The 16,062-nt window shown below is 44.4% G+C and overlaps 1 protein-coding gene across 1 annotated transcript in view; it reads right to left on the reverse strand.

Moving 5' to 3' along the window:
* The window catches only part of LOC118366653 (semaphorin-5B), a 151,674-nt gene that overhangs the window by 52,753 nt on the left and 82,859 nt on the right, over positions 1-16,062 (reverse strand). The window contains exons 10-12 of the mRNA XM_052492643.1: positions 10,695-10,830; positions 9,428-9,638; positions 8,947-9,154 (exon numbers count right to left, since the gene is read on the reverse strand). Coding sequence (XP_052348603.1) covers positions 8,947-9,154; positions 9,428-9,638; positions 10,695-10,830 — 555 coding nt within the window. The remainder of the gene's footprint in view (positions 1-8,946; positions 9,155-9,427; positions 9,639-10,694; positions 10,831-16,062) is intronic.

A 16,062-nucleotide genomic window follows, 5' to 3' on the forward strand; every position in this document is an offset into this window, starting at 1 on the left:
CTGTTCAAAGGCACTTACAATCTTTGTCTTGCCCGTTCACCCCCTGAATGGCCACAGATATAAACAAGTATAATAATAACAGCACTTAAACATTAGAAGTTTTCCCAGTGCTGTATTTCCATTAACATCCTATCCATTCATGCTAATATAGGGGGCAAAGACAGAACCAATCATTTCCTTCTCTGGCTGAACACTAGTATAGTACTTCCATTCATGTGGTAACAGAGGAAGGATCATTTTCCAGAGCGAGGGGTTATCTCTGTAAAAAAAACGGATAACTTTAGACTTCAAAATAAACCATGCCATGGCCTCTGTAGCTTTTCTACACAAGACTGCTCCACAGAAACCTCCATTGTGTCACACAGAGGGGGCTGAAGAAGCCAATATGAATTGATGTATTGCTGTAGTTCCACTAGTTATTATGAGGTTTCATTATGAAAGGCTGTATGTGTGAATGGAACTGGGAGGGCCACCCACAGATCAGGCTAGGCCACTGACCGACTGGAGAATAGCCTGGTCGGCTCAGCCAGACAGACAGACAGCAGGACAATGTGTTTTGTCACCCCACCTGGTGGGTGTCCTTCATAAGACCCACTGACATCCGCCACGCCTACGGAGAAAGAGGGGGACAGAGAAAGGGAGAGGTCCTCTTTGGATAATCCAATTCAGAAAGACATAACCTCTTTTTAGGCTTCTGGCAGAGTGTTGTTGTCCTGGGGCTGTCTCCTGCAGACTGATGTAATAACACAGAGGTAGAGTGTTGTTGTCCTGGGACTGTCTCCTGCAGACTGATGTAATAACACAGAGGTAGAGTGTTGTTGTCCTGGGGCTGTCTCCTGCAGACTGATGTAATAACACAGAGGTAGAGTGTTGTTGTCCTGGGACTGTCTCCTGCAGACTGATGTAATAACACAGAGGTAGAGTGTTGTTGTCCTGGGGCTGTCTCCTGCAGACTGATGTAATAACACAGAGGCAGAGTGTTGTTGTCCTGGGACTGTCTCCTGCAGGCTGATGTAATAACACAGAGGCAGAGTGTTGTTGTCCTGGGACTGTCTCCTGCAGGCTGATGTAATAACACAGAGGCAGAGTGTTGTTGTCCTGGGGCTGTCTCCTGCAGACTGATGTAATAACACAGAGGTAGAGTGTTGTTGTCCTGGGGCTGTCTCCTGCAGACTGATGTAATAACACAGAGGCAGAGTGTTGTTGTCCTGGGGCTGTCTCCTGCAGACTGATTTAATAACACAGAGGCAGAGTGTTGTTGTCCTGGGGCTGTCTCCTGCAGACTGATTTAATAACACAGAGGCAGAGTGTTGTTGTCCTGGGGCTGTCTCCTGCAGACTGATGTAATAACACAGAGGCAGAGTGTTGTTGTCCTGGGGCTGTCTCCTGCAGACTGATTTAATAACACAGAGGTAGAGTGTTGTTGTCCTGGGGCTGTCTCCTGCAGACTGATTTAATAACACAGAGGCAGAGGGCTGAGACACAGAATAGCCTGGGATTGCAATGACAAACAATATGCAAAGACAGAAAATAGAACCATGTCAATTTCTGTGTAAATCCTGTTTGTGTCTGTATCTATGGCTGTGAAATGTATGCATTCTGCATGAACTTTTATTTGAATAAGATTTCCTAAAAGCCTAAACTAAAGAATAATAGGCCCTTCACACTTTTCTGCATGTTCTGAGCCGACCCTATCACAATAAATCACAGTGATTGACAGCCCGTCACCTGTCATGTATATTTGCAGTTCTGCATGGTTTTCTCTCTCTGTGTCCCCTGACAACTGACTGTGTCTGCTACTGAGGCTGGTAGATATAAGGCAGCATGCAGGATTAAGGACAGTGTTCCCCTGTTGTGCCCTTGAAGCCCAGTGTGATTATTCCACCCCACTGTGTTTTAAATAGGCCTGGCTACCGAGACTTCCGCTCTGCTCTCACATCTCCTCACTCACACCTTGTTTAGTATTCACCACTGTACCTGACGGAGAGGAGTGAGTGTGTGTGTGTGCGCATCTGTGTGTGTGTTACCGCTGGTGACATGTGATGGAGAAAGGAGCGAGCTGATTCACCATATGCATGAGCCCCCCCACCCACACACTCGCACGCACGCACGCACGCACGCACGCACGCACGCACGCACACACACACACACACACAACAATCTCCTATACAGTCGGTTGCCCTTCATGCACACCCGCATGCGTATATTGCACAGCGAGCTGACAAAGCATGGATGCAGCTCTAGAGAGTTGATTGAAAGCATTGATGAAATGCATAAGGCCTGACAAACAGAGAGCTGAGAGAGAGAGAGGGGGAGGGCTTTTCTCCTCCTCACTCAGCCGTGAGAGAGAGAGGGGGAGGTTTAGATGAACGACAGAGGCAGCCATCAGGCAGCTTATTCTGGAGATGACAGCCAGAGCATTGAGCAGAGCTCACACTCAGAGACTCATATTGAACTGGCAGGAGTCAGGCAGGGCAGAGTCTGAGCCACACGTCTCCCACTAAATGAGCGTGAATCAGAGAGACAGTAAAAGATAAAGTAAGGCTTCCTTTCTCTGTTCTCACTCTTTGTTAGGAACACTGCTTCGTTAATTAAAAGCAACACCGCAACAAATTAAATGTGTTATTGTTTTGGTAGTGTATCATCAAATAATGAATATATTAGTACCGAGTCCCAAGAGATAAGACTACACAGTCAGTTACTCAGGCTGGTATAATTCCAGCACTTTATACTCATGGCAAGTGACTATAATTAAGCAATAAACAACACTCTGTACATTTCTATGGTAATATACCACAACCAGTGATGTGGTGGTAGAAAAATTGGTGCGCAATCTCTGATTGCCGGGAACGGTGAAAAAAGTAACGCTGGGATCACGTGACGCTTGAACGAGATGGCCGCATGAACTAAGAACTCCGCACAAGTAGTTTCCAATTCCTAATCTTACCTCCACTCCAAGTTCACACTCATTTAGCTTTAGTAAGAAAAAGTCATGGCGGCTACAAAAGGCGACATTTTTACCCGGACTCGAGTATTAGCGACGGAAAAAGCCTCCAAGAAGAAGCTAGCTTCAGAAAAAACTAGCGCCATTAGCCAGGAGCAAGAGAACCCGCTCCCCCACGAGGCACAATGAATGCCAACCTCGCACTCTGTCGAAGACATCCTTTCTGAGTTGAGATCCCAACGTACAGAACTAAACACCAAATTAGATGCCATTAACTCTCAGCTCAGTGCGATAGGGGGCAAGGTGACAATCCTGGAAAACGCTTTGCCTGACATCAACAACAAGATAACCATAAACGCGGGGCGCCTGGACGAGGCAGAGGGGCGAATCCTATCCATGGAAAACTTATTGACGGATGCCATAGAAACAATAGCATATGCTAAAAAGAAAATCGAGCATCTGGAAGAGAAAACAGAGGACCTGGAAAACAGGGGGCGAAGGAATAATTGTGTTCTATTCAATCTGGGCGAAAAAGAAGAGGGAAACATGCCACTGATCCGCTACCTGCAAGACAAACTTCCCGAGTGGCTCCACCTGCCCACCGACAGGCCCATAGAACTCGAGAGAGCTCACCGAGCACTGAGGCCCCCACCAGCAGCCAGACCACCACCGCGCCCAATCACCATACGTTTCCTGACAAGGAACGAGTCCTACGGGCGGCGAAAAACAACACCATCACAGTGGGAAACGCCAAACTCGCTTTACACCAGGACCTGTCAGCTGGAATACGCCGAAAGCGCCGAGAATTTGACGAAGTGAAGAAACACTCCATTGACCGAGGCATCTTCAGGGGATTCAAATACCCAAACGAGCTCAGGATTCCTCACCAAGGAGCCTTGCGACACTTCAAAACTCCCGAAGAGGCAAAACGTTTTTTGAAAGACAATCCCGGCCAATGAGAAACAGACCAAATACTAAATGCGATTAATGCCATTACTAAAGGAGGTAAGACGACATATAGCCGATATCCAGAGACCCACTCCCTAAATGTCATTATAGCTGTCCAATTTATATTTATTTTCCTTTAACTGAGAGGGATGGGCTGTATAGCCTAACCTAGGCCTACTAATGTTTCAGCCTACTTTTATTTCCCAGTTTTTTTGTTGTTGCTATTATTACCTGGGGTTCCCTATGTCCCTTGGGGGAGGTATATGTAGGCTGGGCTATTGATTTTATTTTTCTCCCCTCTTTTACTGTGGTCTGGACGAGGGCAACTGTGTTATTTACTCAATGCGGGGTGGAGAGGATAGGCATTTCTTTGGTGGGGAGAGGGAGACGTTGTGTGTTGCTAACTGGTCCCGGTTTTTGTTTTATTCGGAACACAGAATTGAGACTGAGCGGGGGGGTAATAGATCCAACGGGATGTGTCGAGTTGTTTGGGAACTCGGCTGGGGTGTTCAGCTGTAATTACTATCCACTTTTACCCAGCGATGACTTGCACCTAAGTTCGATTACTGCTCGATGACGATGACTAGTACCTTAAATCTATTGACATGGAACTGCCATGGTCTAGGGCATGCAATAAAACGAAAAAAGATACTATGTGCTCTAAAAAAGGAAAAAGCAGACATTGCGCTATTACAAGAGACACACCTCTGTGATGCTGAACATGCCAAACTCCGCAGAGCTTGGGTGGGACAGGTGTATTTCTCATCTTTCAAATCAAACAGTAGAGGCACAGCCGTACTTATCCATAAAAATGTTCCATTCATAATAGACAAAAACATATCTGATCCGGAGGGGAGATTTATTTTGATAACTGGGTCACTATATGGTCAACCAATTACTATATTAAACATATACGCCCCTAACACAGATACTCCTGCCTTCATGTCAAAAAATATAACCCTGTTCAATGAGCATTGTGTCTCCTTTGGTGTGGTGGCCGGAGATTTTAATTGTACCCTTAACCCAACCCTAGACAAATCATCTCAAGTCCCCACCACAAATCCTAGATCTGCAAAGATGTTGAACTCTCTTACTAAAGAGATGGGACTGATAGATATCTGGAGAGAGAATAATAGCTCATCTATGGACTATACACACTACTCTAATGTCCACAACACCTACTCCCGTATAGATTACATTTTTATCCCAAAGAGTTTCATAAATTCAGCCAATTGTACAATCGGACCCATAGCACTTTCAGATCACGCCTTTGTCCACCTCCGCTTTGACCTCTGCAAAAACATCCCGAGGTCAAAGAGCTGGAAATTCAACACCTCCATGCTATCAAATGACGAGTTCCATACATTGGTAACTACATGGATAGACAACTACACACAAGACAATAAAGATTCTCCTGTTTCTCCGGCCACAATGTGGGACGCTGCTAAAGCCACACTAAGAGGTCATCTAATTGCATATGCTTCTTCTAAGAAAAAAGCAATGGAAGCACACAGGCTAGATCTTGAGAGGGAGCTGGAATGCTGTGAAAAAATACATAAACAATCCCTAGACAGCACCTCCTGGAGTCATCTTAAAGCAGCCAAAGCCAAACTGAATTTGGACTACACTCGGGAGATAAAAAAAAAAAAAGTTTTCTTTACTAAACAGAAATACCATGAGTATAGCAATAGGCCCAGTAGATTGATTGCTTACCAATTAAAAAAGGAGCAGTCAGAGCGTACAATCATGGCTACCCGAACAGCAGAGGACGAGATCATATATGACCCAAAAAAGATCAATTTAACTTTTCATGATTTTTACTGCAAACTATATACCTCTGAGAGAAAACACACGGAGGCAGAACTCCACTCTTTCCTAGAGGGAATCTCGCTACCTAAACTATCAGAGACCGACCAGGAAGATCTCAACTCCATGCCACCTAATAAGTCCCCAGGCCCAGATGGATTCCCCAGAGAGTTCTACAAAGCTTTTTGGCCCCAGCTCAGCCCTATCTTCATGCCAATGCTGGAGGATTTTTGCAAAAACGGAGTTCTCCCAGACTCAATGCACACAGCTCGCATTACAGTGTTGCTAAAAAAGGACAAGGACCCCCTATCCTGCTCGTCCTTCCGGCCCATAAGCTTGTTGGATTTCGACTATAAAATAATTACCAAATTGCTCGCCAAAAGACTAAACACTCTTCTTCCCAAAATAATAAAAGGGGACCAAAATGGATTTATTAGAGACAGATACTCTTCTGATAACATTCGCCGTTTTTTTAATATTATTGATCAAGTAAACGCACAAAAGACCCCTGTCCTGCTGGCTTCACTGGATGCTGAGAAGGTGTCTGACAGGATGGAGTGGAGCTTTCTGTTTTCAGTCTTAGAAAAGTTCAATATGGGCCCAAATTTTATTAAATGGATGAAATCACTATACTCTCATCCAAATGCCATGGTGACTACTAATGGACTGAACTCTGAAAGATTCCCTCTGGAACGGGGCACAAGACAAGGGTGCTCGCTGTCCCCGCTGCTCTACTTGTTGGGGGCGGAGCCTCTGGCAGAGCTGATAAGGAGCAATCCAAGTATTATGGGTGTTTCTGCAGGTGGCCAGCAGCACAAGATTTCGCTTTACGCAGATGATGTCTTGCTCTACATATCCAACCCTGAGAAATCCCTCCCTCTCATTTTAGACACAATTGCTCAGTATGGCAAGTTTTCAGGTTATAAGGTCAATTTGAACAAATCCACTGTCTGCCCTCTCAATATTACACTCACCAGCTCTATGAAGACACTTTGTCCTTTCCAATGGAAAACACAGGGGTTTCAATACCTCGTGATCTTCATAACACCAGATCTGAATAGCCTTTTTAAGGAAAATTATCTTCCACTCCTGGATCGAATCAAGAACGATCTCCAAACCTGGATCTCCCTCCCAATTAGCTTAGTAGGAAGAATTCATGTAATCCGTATGAACATCCTCCCTAGACTGAACTACTTATTTCAGATGCTCCCATGCTATCTCCCAGTTTCCTTCTTCAAAACAACTAACCAAAGCATAACCAAATTTATATGGGGCAATAAAAAACCTAGGATCAAGTTTTCCAATGTATCAAAACCTGAATCTAAAGGTGGTCTTGCCCTTCCCTCACCTTCAATTGTACTACTGGTCTGCCCAAATCCGCAACATGCTAACATGGATCACAAACAGACAAGTCAACGTGGATTCAGATAGAAGCCCAATCCTGTGGTTCATTGCCCTTAAGCTCAATTATATTCATTAATAACTTTAGTGAAGTGGGCAACATAGCCAAAACCTTTGCGATTTACAGCACCCTACTAGCGTGGAGGGACTGTAAGAAATACCTGGGCATTTCCTCCCAAATATGTTCTCACTCGCCTATAGTAGGCAACCCAGACTTGCCAAAAGCCCTGAGGGATGCCAACTTTAATCTTTGGCATACTCTAGGAATCAGGACCTTTTCAGACCTATTTCATCAGAAAACCACTACACTGAAATCCTTTCAAGAGCTCTGCAGTGAATTCGATGTGCCAAGATCCCATTTTTTAAAAATATCTTCAAATTAGACATGTAATTTCCTCATTTACCTCCAATCGGAGGTTTAGAACTCAGTTGAATGAAGTTGAAACCCTTCTTGTCACAGCACAATCCATTAAAGGCAAAATATCTTACATCTATAGACTCCTTTCTGAGAATTGAAGCTCCTCCTTTACTCATTTGAAAATAATCTGGGAAAAGGACCTTGGTCTGACTATCAGTGATGAGTTATGGGCGGAGGTTTGCGACAGGGTATACTGCTCCTCTACCAGTGGAAAAATGAAAGAATCTAATTACAAATTTTTGTACAAATTTTATTATACTCCTTTGAGACTCCATAGAATGAAAACAGATATGTCTCCTAACTGTAAAAGATGTACCTCTGAAAGTGGAACCTATATGCATGTATTTTGGAGCTGTAGGGAGATTGCCAGATTCTGGCAATCTGTACATACTGCTGCACAGAAAATACTAGAGGTACAGTTTGATATGACCCCGTGTATCTATCTTCTTAATGCCCAGCAGGACTTTGTTCTTGATCCTGACAGAGAAAATTTGCTTATGACTATTACATACTTTGCTAAGAAATGTATTCTTCTATTGTGGGCCTCTAATACCCACCCTACATTTAAAATGTGGATTGACCAGATTGTTGACTTTCTTCCTCTTGAAAAGCTCACTTATGACCTCCACAAGAGACAGCCCAAGTTTGATAGACTCTGGTCTCCACTACTCAACTATATTTCAAACTGGACAGAGTGAACGGGGTGACTAGGAAAATGTGCAGATACATGTTGTGTAAGGTACTGTAAAACCTAAAAACAAATTATTGGCTCTTCGTCTCAGCGAATGCTTGAAATAGCTGATAAGAACCTTGATAGTGCTGCTGCAAGTGTTGGTTTTTTTTGTGTGTTTTTATTTTAATTTAGTTTTTGAGGACGTGTGCGTATGTATGTATGTATGTATGTATGTATGTATGTATGTATGTATGTATGTATGTATGTATGTATGTATGTATGTATGTATGTATGTACCAAGGAAAATATATAGATTAAGAAAAATAAATGCTTTTATTTGACTTTATCATTCATTTTAATTGTATTTTTATTTTTTCAAATGTATTATTATTTTTTGACTTTTTATTTTTTTTAAAGCCTGTCACATCTGTGAATGTGGAATGTGTTTTGTTGGTTGATTGAAAAACAAGAGAACTTTACATTGAAAAAAAAAAAAGTAACGCTTCCTATACTTTCAATGTTTTTTCCAGCGAAAGGTTGGTAAAGATGTGTCTACTTGCGTTTACCATCCACTACACTACTGACCACAACCCTGGGATGACATGCAGAATGTGGAATAATTCTCAGTCTGAGACATTCATCTCTCAGTCTTGTAGTTGCAGGTTTGCTCACCTGTACTCTTCCATAAGGTTGGGTTTGTTGGCCAGGTTGGCTTTTATTGCACTTGTGCAAAACAGAAAAATGTAAGAAACTCACATCTCAGTCTTGTAGTTGGAGCATCTCTCCAGAGGGATCTTCAGAACTTTATTGTTGAGTCCTACAAACAGTGACCTATCACTTTGAAGGATCTGCAGGCTCAAGATTGGCTCCTGCACCCCAGCGGGGAAGAGCTGGATCTCCTCCAGGTAACACCCTTGAAGGCTCTTATTGGTGGTCGCAAGAGCCTTCAGGATGGTGCCGTACTCTGATTGGAGGAAAGAGGAAGAAGATGATGAGAAATCATTGATTGTGCTGTATACAGCCTAGAGTCAATAGGTTTTCCTATTCAGCTCATGTGGCTAGGAAAAACTCAGAGCTCTATAATATGACAATAGAAAATCCTTTGGCTGGACAGCTAGTGAAGCGTGCCGGGTTCCTCTCTAGGTTTTTTCCTTCTAGGGAGATTTACCTTGCTAATGTGCCCTTTCCTTTATAAGTCAATTTAATTGATTGACCCCTGACCTTGAACTCAACTGACCTGTGCCGATGTACATGACATGGTAGAGTGTGTCGTGGCCCTGTACGATGTCCACCACCAGCCTGGAGAAGCGCACGTCATCCTGCATGACCAAGGGGTCCACAGAGACGGGCTGCACCACGTCGTTCATCAGGTACAGCCGCTGGGCGTCCTGGAGGCTGCGCTCCGTCAGACCATCGTTAGGACCGCCGTCGTCATCTATGGTACCACACTGAGGAGGGGAGGGGGGATGGGAAAGGAAGGGAGAAAGGGGGAGATAGACAGGGAGGGAGGGAAAGGGGGGGATGAGAGAGAGAGAGTGTGAGAGAGGAGTGAGAGAACAGGAGAAAGAGTGAAGAAAGACAGAGGGAAAGAAAGAAAGAGAAAGAGAGAGAGAAAAAAAGAAGTTACTGAAAAGGAATAATACTTCATCTTAATAGTCATTGTTGCTTTGAATAAATCAATACTATGCCTCTCTCTGCCTGTGGTCATTTCCTTCTCATTTTCTCCTCCAGTAATCACGCTTATTCACACTTACAATACTGTTACACTGTAATGATTGTTGTTTGGCAAACAACATCTCTGTGTCTGGCAAGCTACAGAAACAATATGCTTTTGAAATGCCGGATGACATGAATTTCTTCATAAAGCTACAGTTGCATTGCTAAAAAGTCAATGATGTGGGCTTTGGGGTGCACCATCCCTGGTTCTTATATGCAGTGCCACCTAGCTGCAGAGTCTGTTAGTTCTGTTTCTGGGGACACGCAGGGTGAGCAGGATTTTGCAGACCAGCACTAACCTGGAAGTTGGGGATGGAGTTGGGGTGGGCAGTACCTGGAAGTTGGGGATGGAGTTGGGGTGGGCAGAACTTGAAATTTGGGGAAGGGGTTGGCAGTATCTGGAAGTTGGGGAAGAGGTTGGGTAGTACCTGGATGTTGGGGAAGGTGTTTTGGCAGTACCTGAAAATTGGGGGTGGGTAGTACCTGGAAGTTGGGGGTGGGGTTGGGGGTGGGCAGTACCTGGAAGTTGGGGAAGAGGTTGGGGGTGGGCAGTACCTGGATGTTGGGGAAGAGGTTGGGGGTGGGCAGTACCTGGAAGTTGGGGAAGGGGTTGGGGGTGGGCAGTACCTGGAAGTTGGGGGTGGGGTTGGTGGTGGGCAGTACCTGGAAGTTGGGGAAGGAGTTGGGTAGTACATGGAAGTTGGGGAAGGGGTTGGGGGTGGGCAGTACCTGGAAGTTGGGGGTGGGGTTGATGGTGGGCAGTACATGAAAGTTGGGATGGGTAGTACCTGAAAGTTGGGGATGGGGTTGGGGGTGGGCAGCCAGGTAGAGCGGGGGTTCTCCTGGGAACGGAAGGGTCCATTGAAGGCCTGGGTGATGGAGCTGAGGTTAAACGCACACACTGCAGACGCTGCTATACTGTTCCTGTAGGACAGAGAAAGAGAGGGCGAGGAGAGGAGAGGGAGAGAGGAGAGAGGAGAGAGGGAGAGTTGGAAAGAGAGAATGAGAGAGGGGGGAGAAGAGGGACAGAGAGAGAGAGAGTGTTAAAAACCCAGTGAACAAAGAGGTTACAGTGTTGCCCATACGTCTCTCTAACTGAGAGCTCAAATTGATCCATTATGTACACCACACTGTCTAACAGTCCCATCTTTTACAGGTGCATTAAAGACACAGCCCGTGTGATTCTGCTGGAAGCTGTGTCTGTGCTTCACAATTGTCATGAGACTGCTAAAGTGAATTAAGATACACACACACGCACAAACAGATACACCCACCCCCCTCGCACACACATACACACACTCACTGCACTGAACAGACTTTACTGTACAATAAACTCTATACTTTCCTTTGTATGGAATGCTAGCACACTCATAAATGGGCTGGTATACTGTAGCACAGGGATGGTGAGGAGTACGATACAATAGGGCCCTATGGAAGCACTGTATGGTTTGACATGTTACGTTCTTCTTTTATACATTTCTATATCTGTTATGTTCTTACAGAGAACAGTATGAACACTGTATGTCATACATGCCTTATATACGTATATACCTGTATTGTCACTAAACCTTAGTGGTTTGTATCTAGCAACCATCGTGGAGATCCGATTGAGCTCTGTAGAAATGCATTAACACTGTCAGAGGAACCCTCTCCACAGAGAGTGTGAGACTGCGTCAGTGAGTGAGTGTGCTTCCTGCGGTGAGCAGCCAGCAACCTAACCCAACTTACAAAACCACAGACAATTAGCTGCAACAACCACTAACCAGGCTGCAGCCACAGCCACAGAGCTAGATACACCCTTTCCCCGCCTCCCTGACACTGTGGTGTCCCAGGGACTGCAGTCTGCAACCACGTGTTATGTTGTGACCATGGCTGTGGTTACAGTTACAAATGAAGCCATTGTTACTGTTAACGTCTAAACCGTTAATAAAGATTTAGGCTATTTTAAAACCTCCCCTCAATGAGTCAGTCCCTATAGTATTAAACAGAACCTCTTAATCACACTCAGCTCACTGTGTCTTTATTGCTTAATGTGGAGGGGAAAGAGAGGGAGAAAGAGAGGGATGAGAACAGTGAAAAAAGAGTGTCAGAAAGCAGTGCTTAGGGAGCACGAGTCCCTCCTCTGCTCCTCTCACAAAAAGGGCAATCAGCAGCCAAGTAGAGAGCAGAGCAGGGCTTTAGACTTAGGCCTTAGTGAACTAAAAAGGGAATAGAGTGCCATGTTGGGATGTAGCCTAGGGATACAGAGGAGATATAATCCACAGTGCCCTTCATGTTCTTACATAAACCAGCCGGCCAATCGGTACAGATGACACAACCCTTTCTGTGGTGTCATGGTACTGTTCCTCTGTGGCTGGCTGGTGTTCCCCTATGGCCAGGGTTATGGGAGTAAAAGGTTGATGTCCCTGACCACACCAGCCAACCAGTCGGACAGGATGACACAGCAGTTTTTATTGTGTCATTGTACAGTTCCCCTATGGCTGCAAAGTGTTATGGGAGAAAAAGGCAGAAGAGCCCAACCAGAGCTGGTGACTTCAACAACATCCACTGGACTTCGTCATTTTTCTGCACATGCTCAGTGCAGCTAAGTGACACTGCTTCATCCCAAATGGCATCCTATTCCCTATACAGTACCAGTCAAAAGTCCGAACACAACCTACTCATTTAAGGTTTTATATTTTATTTTGACTATTTCCTATATTGTAGAATAACCAAAACAATTGTGAAATTTCTTTCCTTCTTAATGCATTTGAGCCAATCAGTTGTGTTGTGACAAGGTACAGTAGGGGTGGTATACAGAAGATATACATACTTGGTAAAAAACCAAGTCCATACTGTATTATGGCAAGAACAGATCAAATTAACAAAGAGAAACAACAGTCCATCATTACTTTGGGACATGAAGGTCAGTCAATGCGTACAATTTGAAGAACTTTGAACGTTTCTTCGAATGCAGTCGCAAAAACCATCAAGCACTATGATGAAACTGGCTCTCATGAGGACCGCCACAGGAAAGGAAGACCCAAAGTTCATTAGAGTTAACTGCACCTCAGAATGCAGCCCAAATAAATGCTTCACAGAGTTCAAGTAACATGCACATCTCAACATCAACAGTTCAGAGGAGACTGCGTGTGTCAGGCCTTCATGGTCGAATTGCTGCAAAGAAACCACTACTAAAGGACACCAATAAGAAGAAGAGACTTGCTTGGGCCAAGAGTCACAGGCAATGGACATTAGACTGGTAGATATCTGTCTTTTGGTCTGATGAGTCTAAATTTGAGATGTTTGGTTCTAACCGCCGTATTTTTGTGAGACGCAGAGTACTGTAGGTGAATGGATGATCTCCGCATGTGTGGTTCCCACAGTGAAGCAAGGCACACTTAACCAGCATGGCTACCACAGCATGCTGTAGTGATACTCTGGTTCGTGCCTAGTGGGACTATCATTTTTTTCCCAACAGGATAAAAAAGTGAAGGAGTGCTGCATCAGATGGCCTGGCCTCCACAATCACCCGACCTCAACCCTATTCAGATGGTTTGAGACGAGTTGGACCACAGGAAAAGCAGACAATAGATCAAATACTTGTCATGCAATAAAATGCAAATTAATTACTTAAAAATCATACAAATGTGATTTTCTGGATTTTTGTTTTAGACTCCGTCTCTCACAGTTGAAGTGTACCTATGATACAAATTACAGACCTCTACATGCTTTGTAAGTAGAAAAACCTGCAAAATTGGCAGTGTATCAAATACTTGTTCTCTCCACTGTATATATATATACACACTGTATGTGTGGCATAGAGACACCTGGATTCCAAAATACTTTCTAACACACACACAATTACACACAAGTGCGCGCATGCACACACACACACAGTAACAGATGTGCTGTGCCTATCATTGGCAGGCTCTAGTCTCAGTAGGGTATATGGAGCTAATGCAGTCTGTGCACCTCACCTCAATTGAAAAAAAAAAACTGAAAAATACATCAAGTGTGTTCCACGTGGTACCCTATTCCCCATATAGTGAACTCCTTTTCAAAAGAGCCCTATGGAATTTGGGACACAGTTAAGGTAAAAATGTTTTTCCAACCTCAGTGAATACCTGCATCGCAGCAGAAACAAAAAGCACACTCAGCATCCCCTGTACCGTACAACAGGCAGGGAGGCAGCGAGCAGAAAATGAAGTAAGGCTAAGATTATCCATATATATATATTTTTTTATTTTATAATGTTTGGGGGGAAGGGGTTGGGGGTGTTTCATGGTTCTGTCGGGCGCGGCCGGCTACGACACAGCCTGGCCGGCTACGACACAGCCACATACCAGGATCTCTAGTGGCTCTGCTACTGTAGCACTGCGATGCAGTGCCTTAGACCACTGCGCCACTCGGGAGGCCCATCCATATATATTTTTACTGCATAACGATGCAGTATCTGAGCTACAATGCTATAGTCTGAAACAATCACTTTCACGAGTGGAGACTGAGTCAGGTATAAAACAGCAGCAGCTACTGTATGTTACAATACAGTATAAAAGATTACAGTCTTGTGCACATGCTAAAAAAAGGTGCCTGGAAGTAGTATTTTTAGCTGAAAGAATCATTTGTAAAAGTAAAGTGAATAATCATAGTAATAGTATATCTATTTGATTCTTACCCAACATCTTCCAGGGGGAATATAGCTCATTTTTAGGTGCATTTGATGTTATTATGTTGAGGTGAAGGAAAAAGTTTAGAAAAAAATCTGGCAGAATCAGGCAAAAATATGTATCACCCTTCAGATAGCTGCACACACACATTACACCATGCCAGGACACCATGGTTACCAGGTTACTGAGGAGACATGCCAAATCAGATCACTGTGTGAGCCAATCAGCTTCTTCTACGATAACACCTGCAGCAGCATCCAGCTGCTCATTCAGAACGCATACCAAATATGGAGAAAGCCATTGCAATGAAATCACCTCAGGATTTTCAACATTAGCCAGTGACAGTCCCATTTCAATGTGAGAAACACAGATGCTGTAAAGCCTCACTCAGAGGCCGTAACAGAGGGAAGGACGAGGGAGGGAGATGCCAATAAGGTCCAGAGTTAATTATAAGGCCTTAGCATGCTCTGAGGGTCTTAAGTTCACTACTCTGACGAGATAATGATTGCAAACCCAGTCAGCTGCTAAAAGCAAATGCAGATGGAGACCAGCATATCTCTCTCTCTCTCAAACTCTCTCTTTACCTCCCTCATTCACTCCCCCCTTAATTCTCTGCCTCCCTCCCTCTCTCTGTTCTGTTTTACAGTTCAAACTCCTGGGAGTTCTTTGACCATGTTCAATTTAACACAGACAGTTGGAGACAGTGCTTCCTGTGATTGCATTATGATATCACACTATTCAGAATAGTTTTAGGGAGGGACTGGGGGATTGGGAGAGAGATAGGGACCGAGACAAAAGATTGGAATGGGAAAGAGGGAGGGATACACACACAAACACACACGAGCACATGCACATCCACGCACACATGTCCTGTACTGAGAAGTAATGATAGCCTCAGCTCCGGTAGTGATGGAGAGCAGCCACCTACTGGGAGTCAGAACTTTACAGGTGAGAGCAGCAGAAGGCGAGGAGGATGATTCCTCTCCCCTGAGAGAGAGCAGAGCAGAGCATGGAACACATCTGAATACCAACAACTGTACTATACCACACCCCTCAACTCCACACTCCAAAACCTCAGTCTGTGAAAGCATCACAGTGAGATTTTCTTTCTTTCAGAAAAGGGCAAAACTCTCTCACTTCCTCTTCACCTATGGACCACATTCATGTTCTTTCTTTTCCACAAAAGGGCAACATCCACATTGTGGATGCATCTTCTGTTCTGCTCACACTAATTTCTCCCTCTATTGAAGTGGATGATACCGCATTCATTAAACAATGGTCTGTGTAACCCAGGCTTATGAGTCAGGGCACAGCTCACACAGTACAGTAACACACAGGATGTGTCGCGAATAGCACCCTATTCCCTATGTAGTGCACTACCTTTGATCAGGGCCCATAGGGTAATGCACTATAGGAAAAGGAAAAGTAGTAAACTATGTAGGGAATAGGGTACCATTTGGAAAACAACCACAGATTCCTTCCTCTAACCATCCCATCTCATTAGTGC

The sequence above is a fragment of the Oncorhynchus keta genome, chromosome 34, assembly GCF_023373465.1.
Source record: "Oncorhynchus keta strain PuntledgeMale-10-30-2019 chromosome 34, Oket_V2, whole genome shotgun sequence".
In the NCBI taxonomy this organism is placed as follows: Eukaryota; Metazoa; Chordata; class Actinopteri; order Salmoniformes; family Salmonidae; genus Oncorhynchus; species Oncorhynchus keta.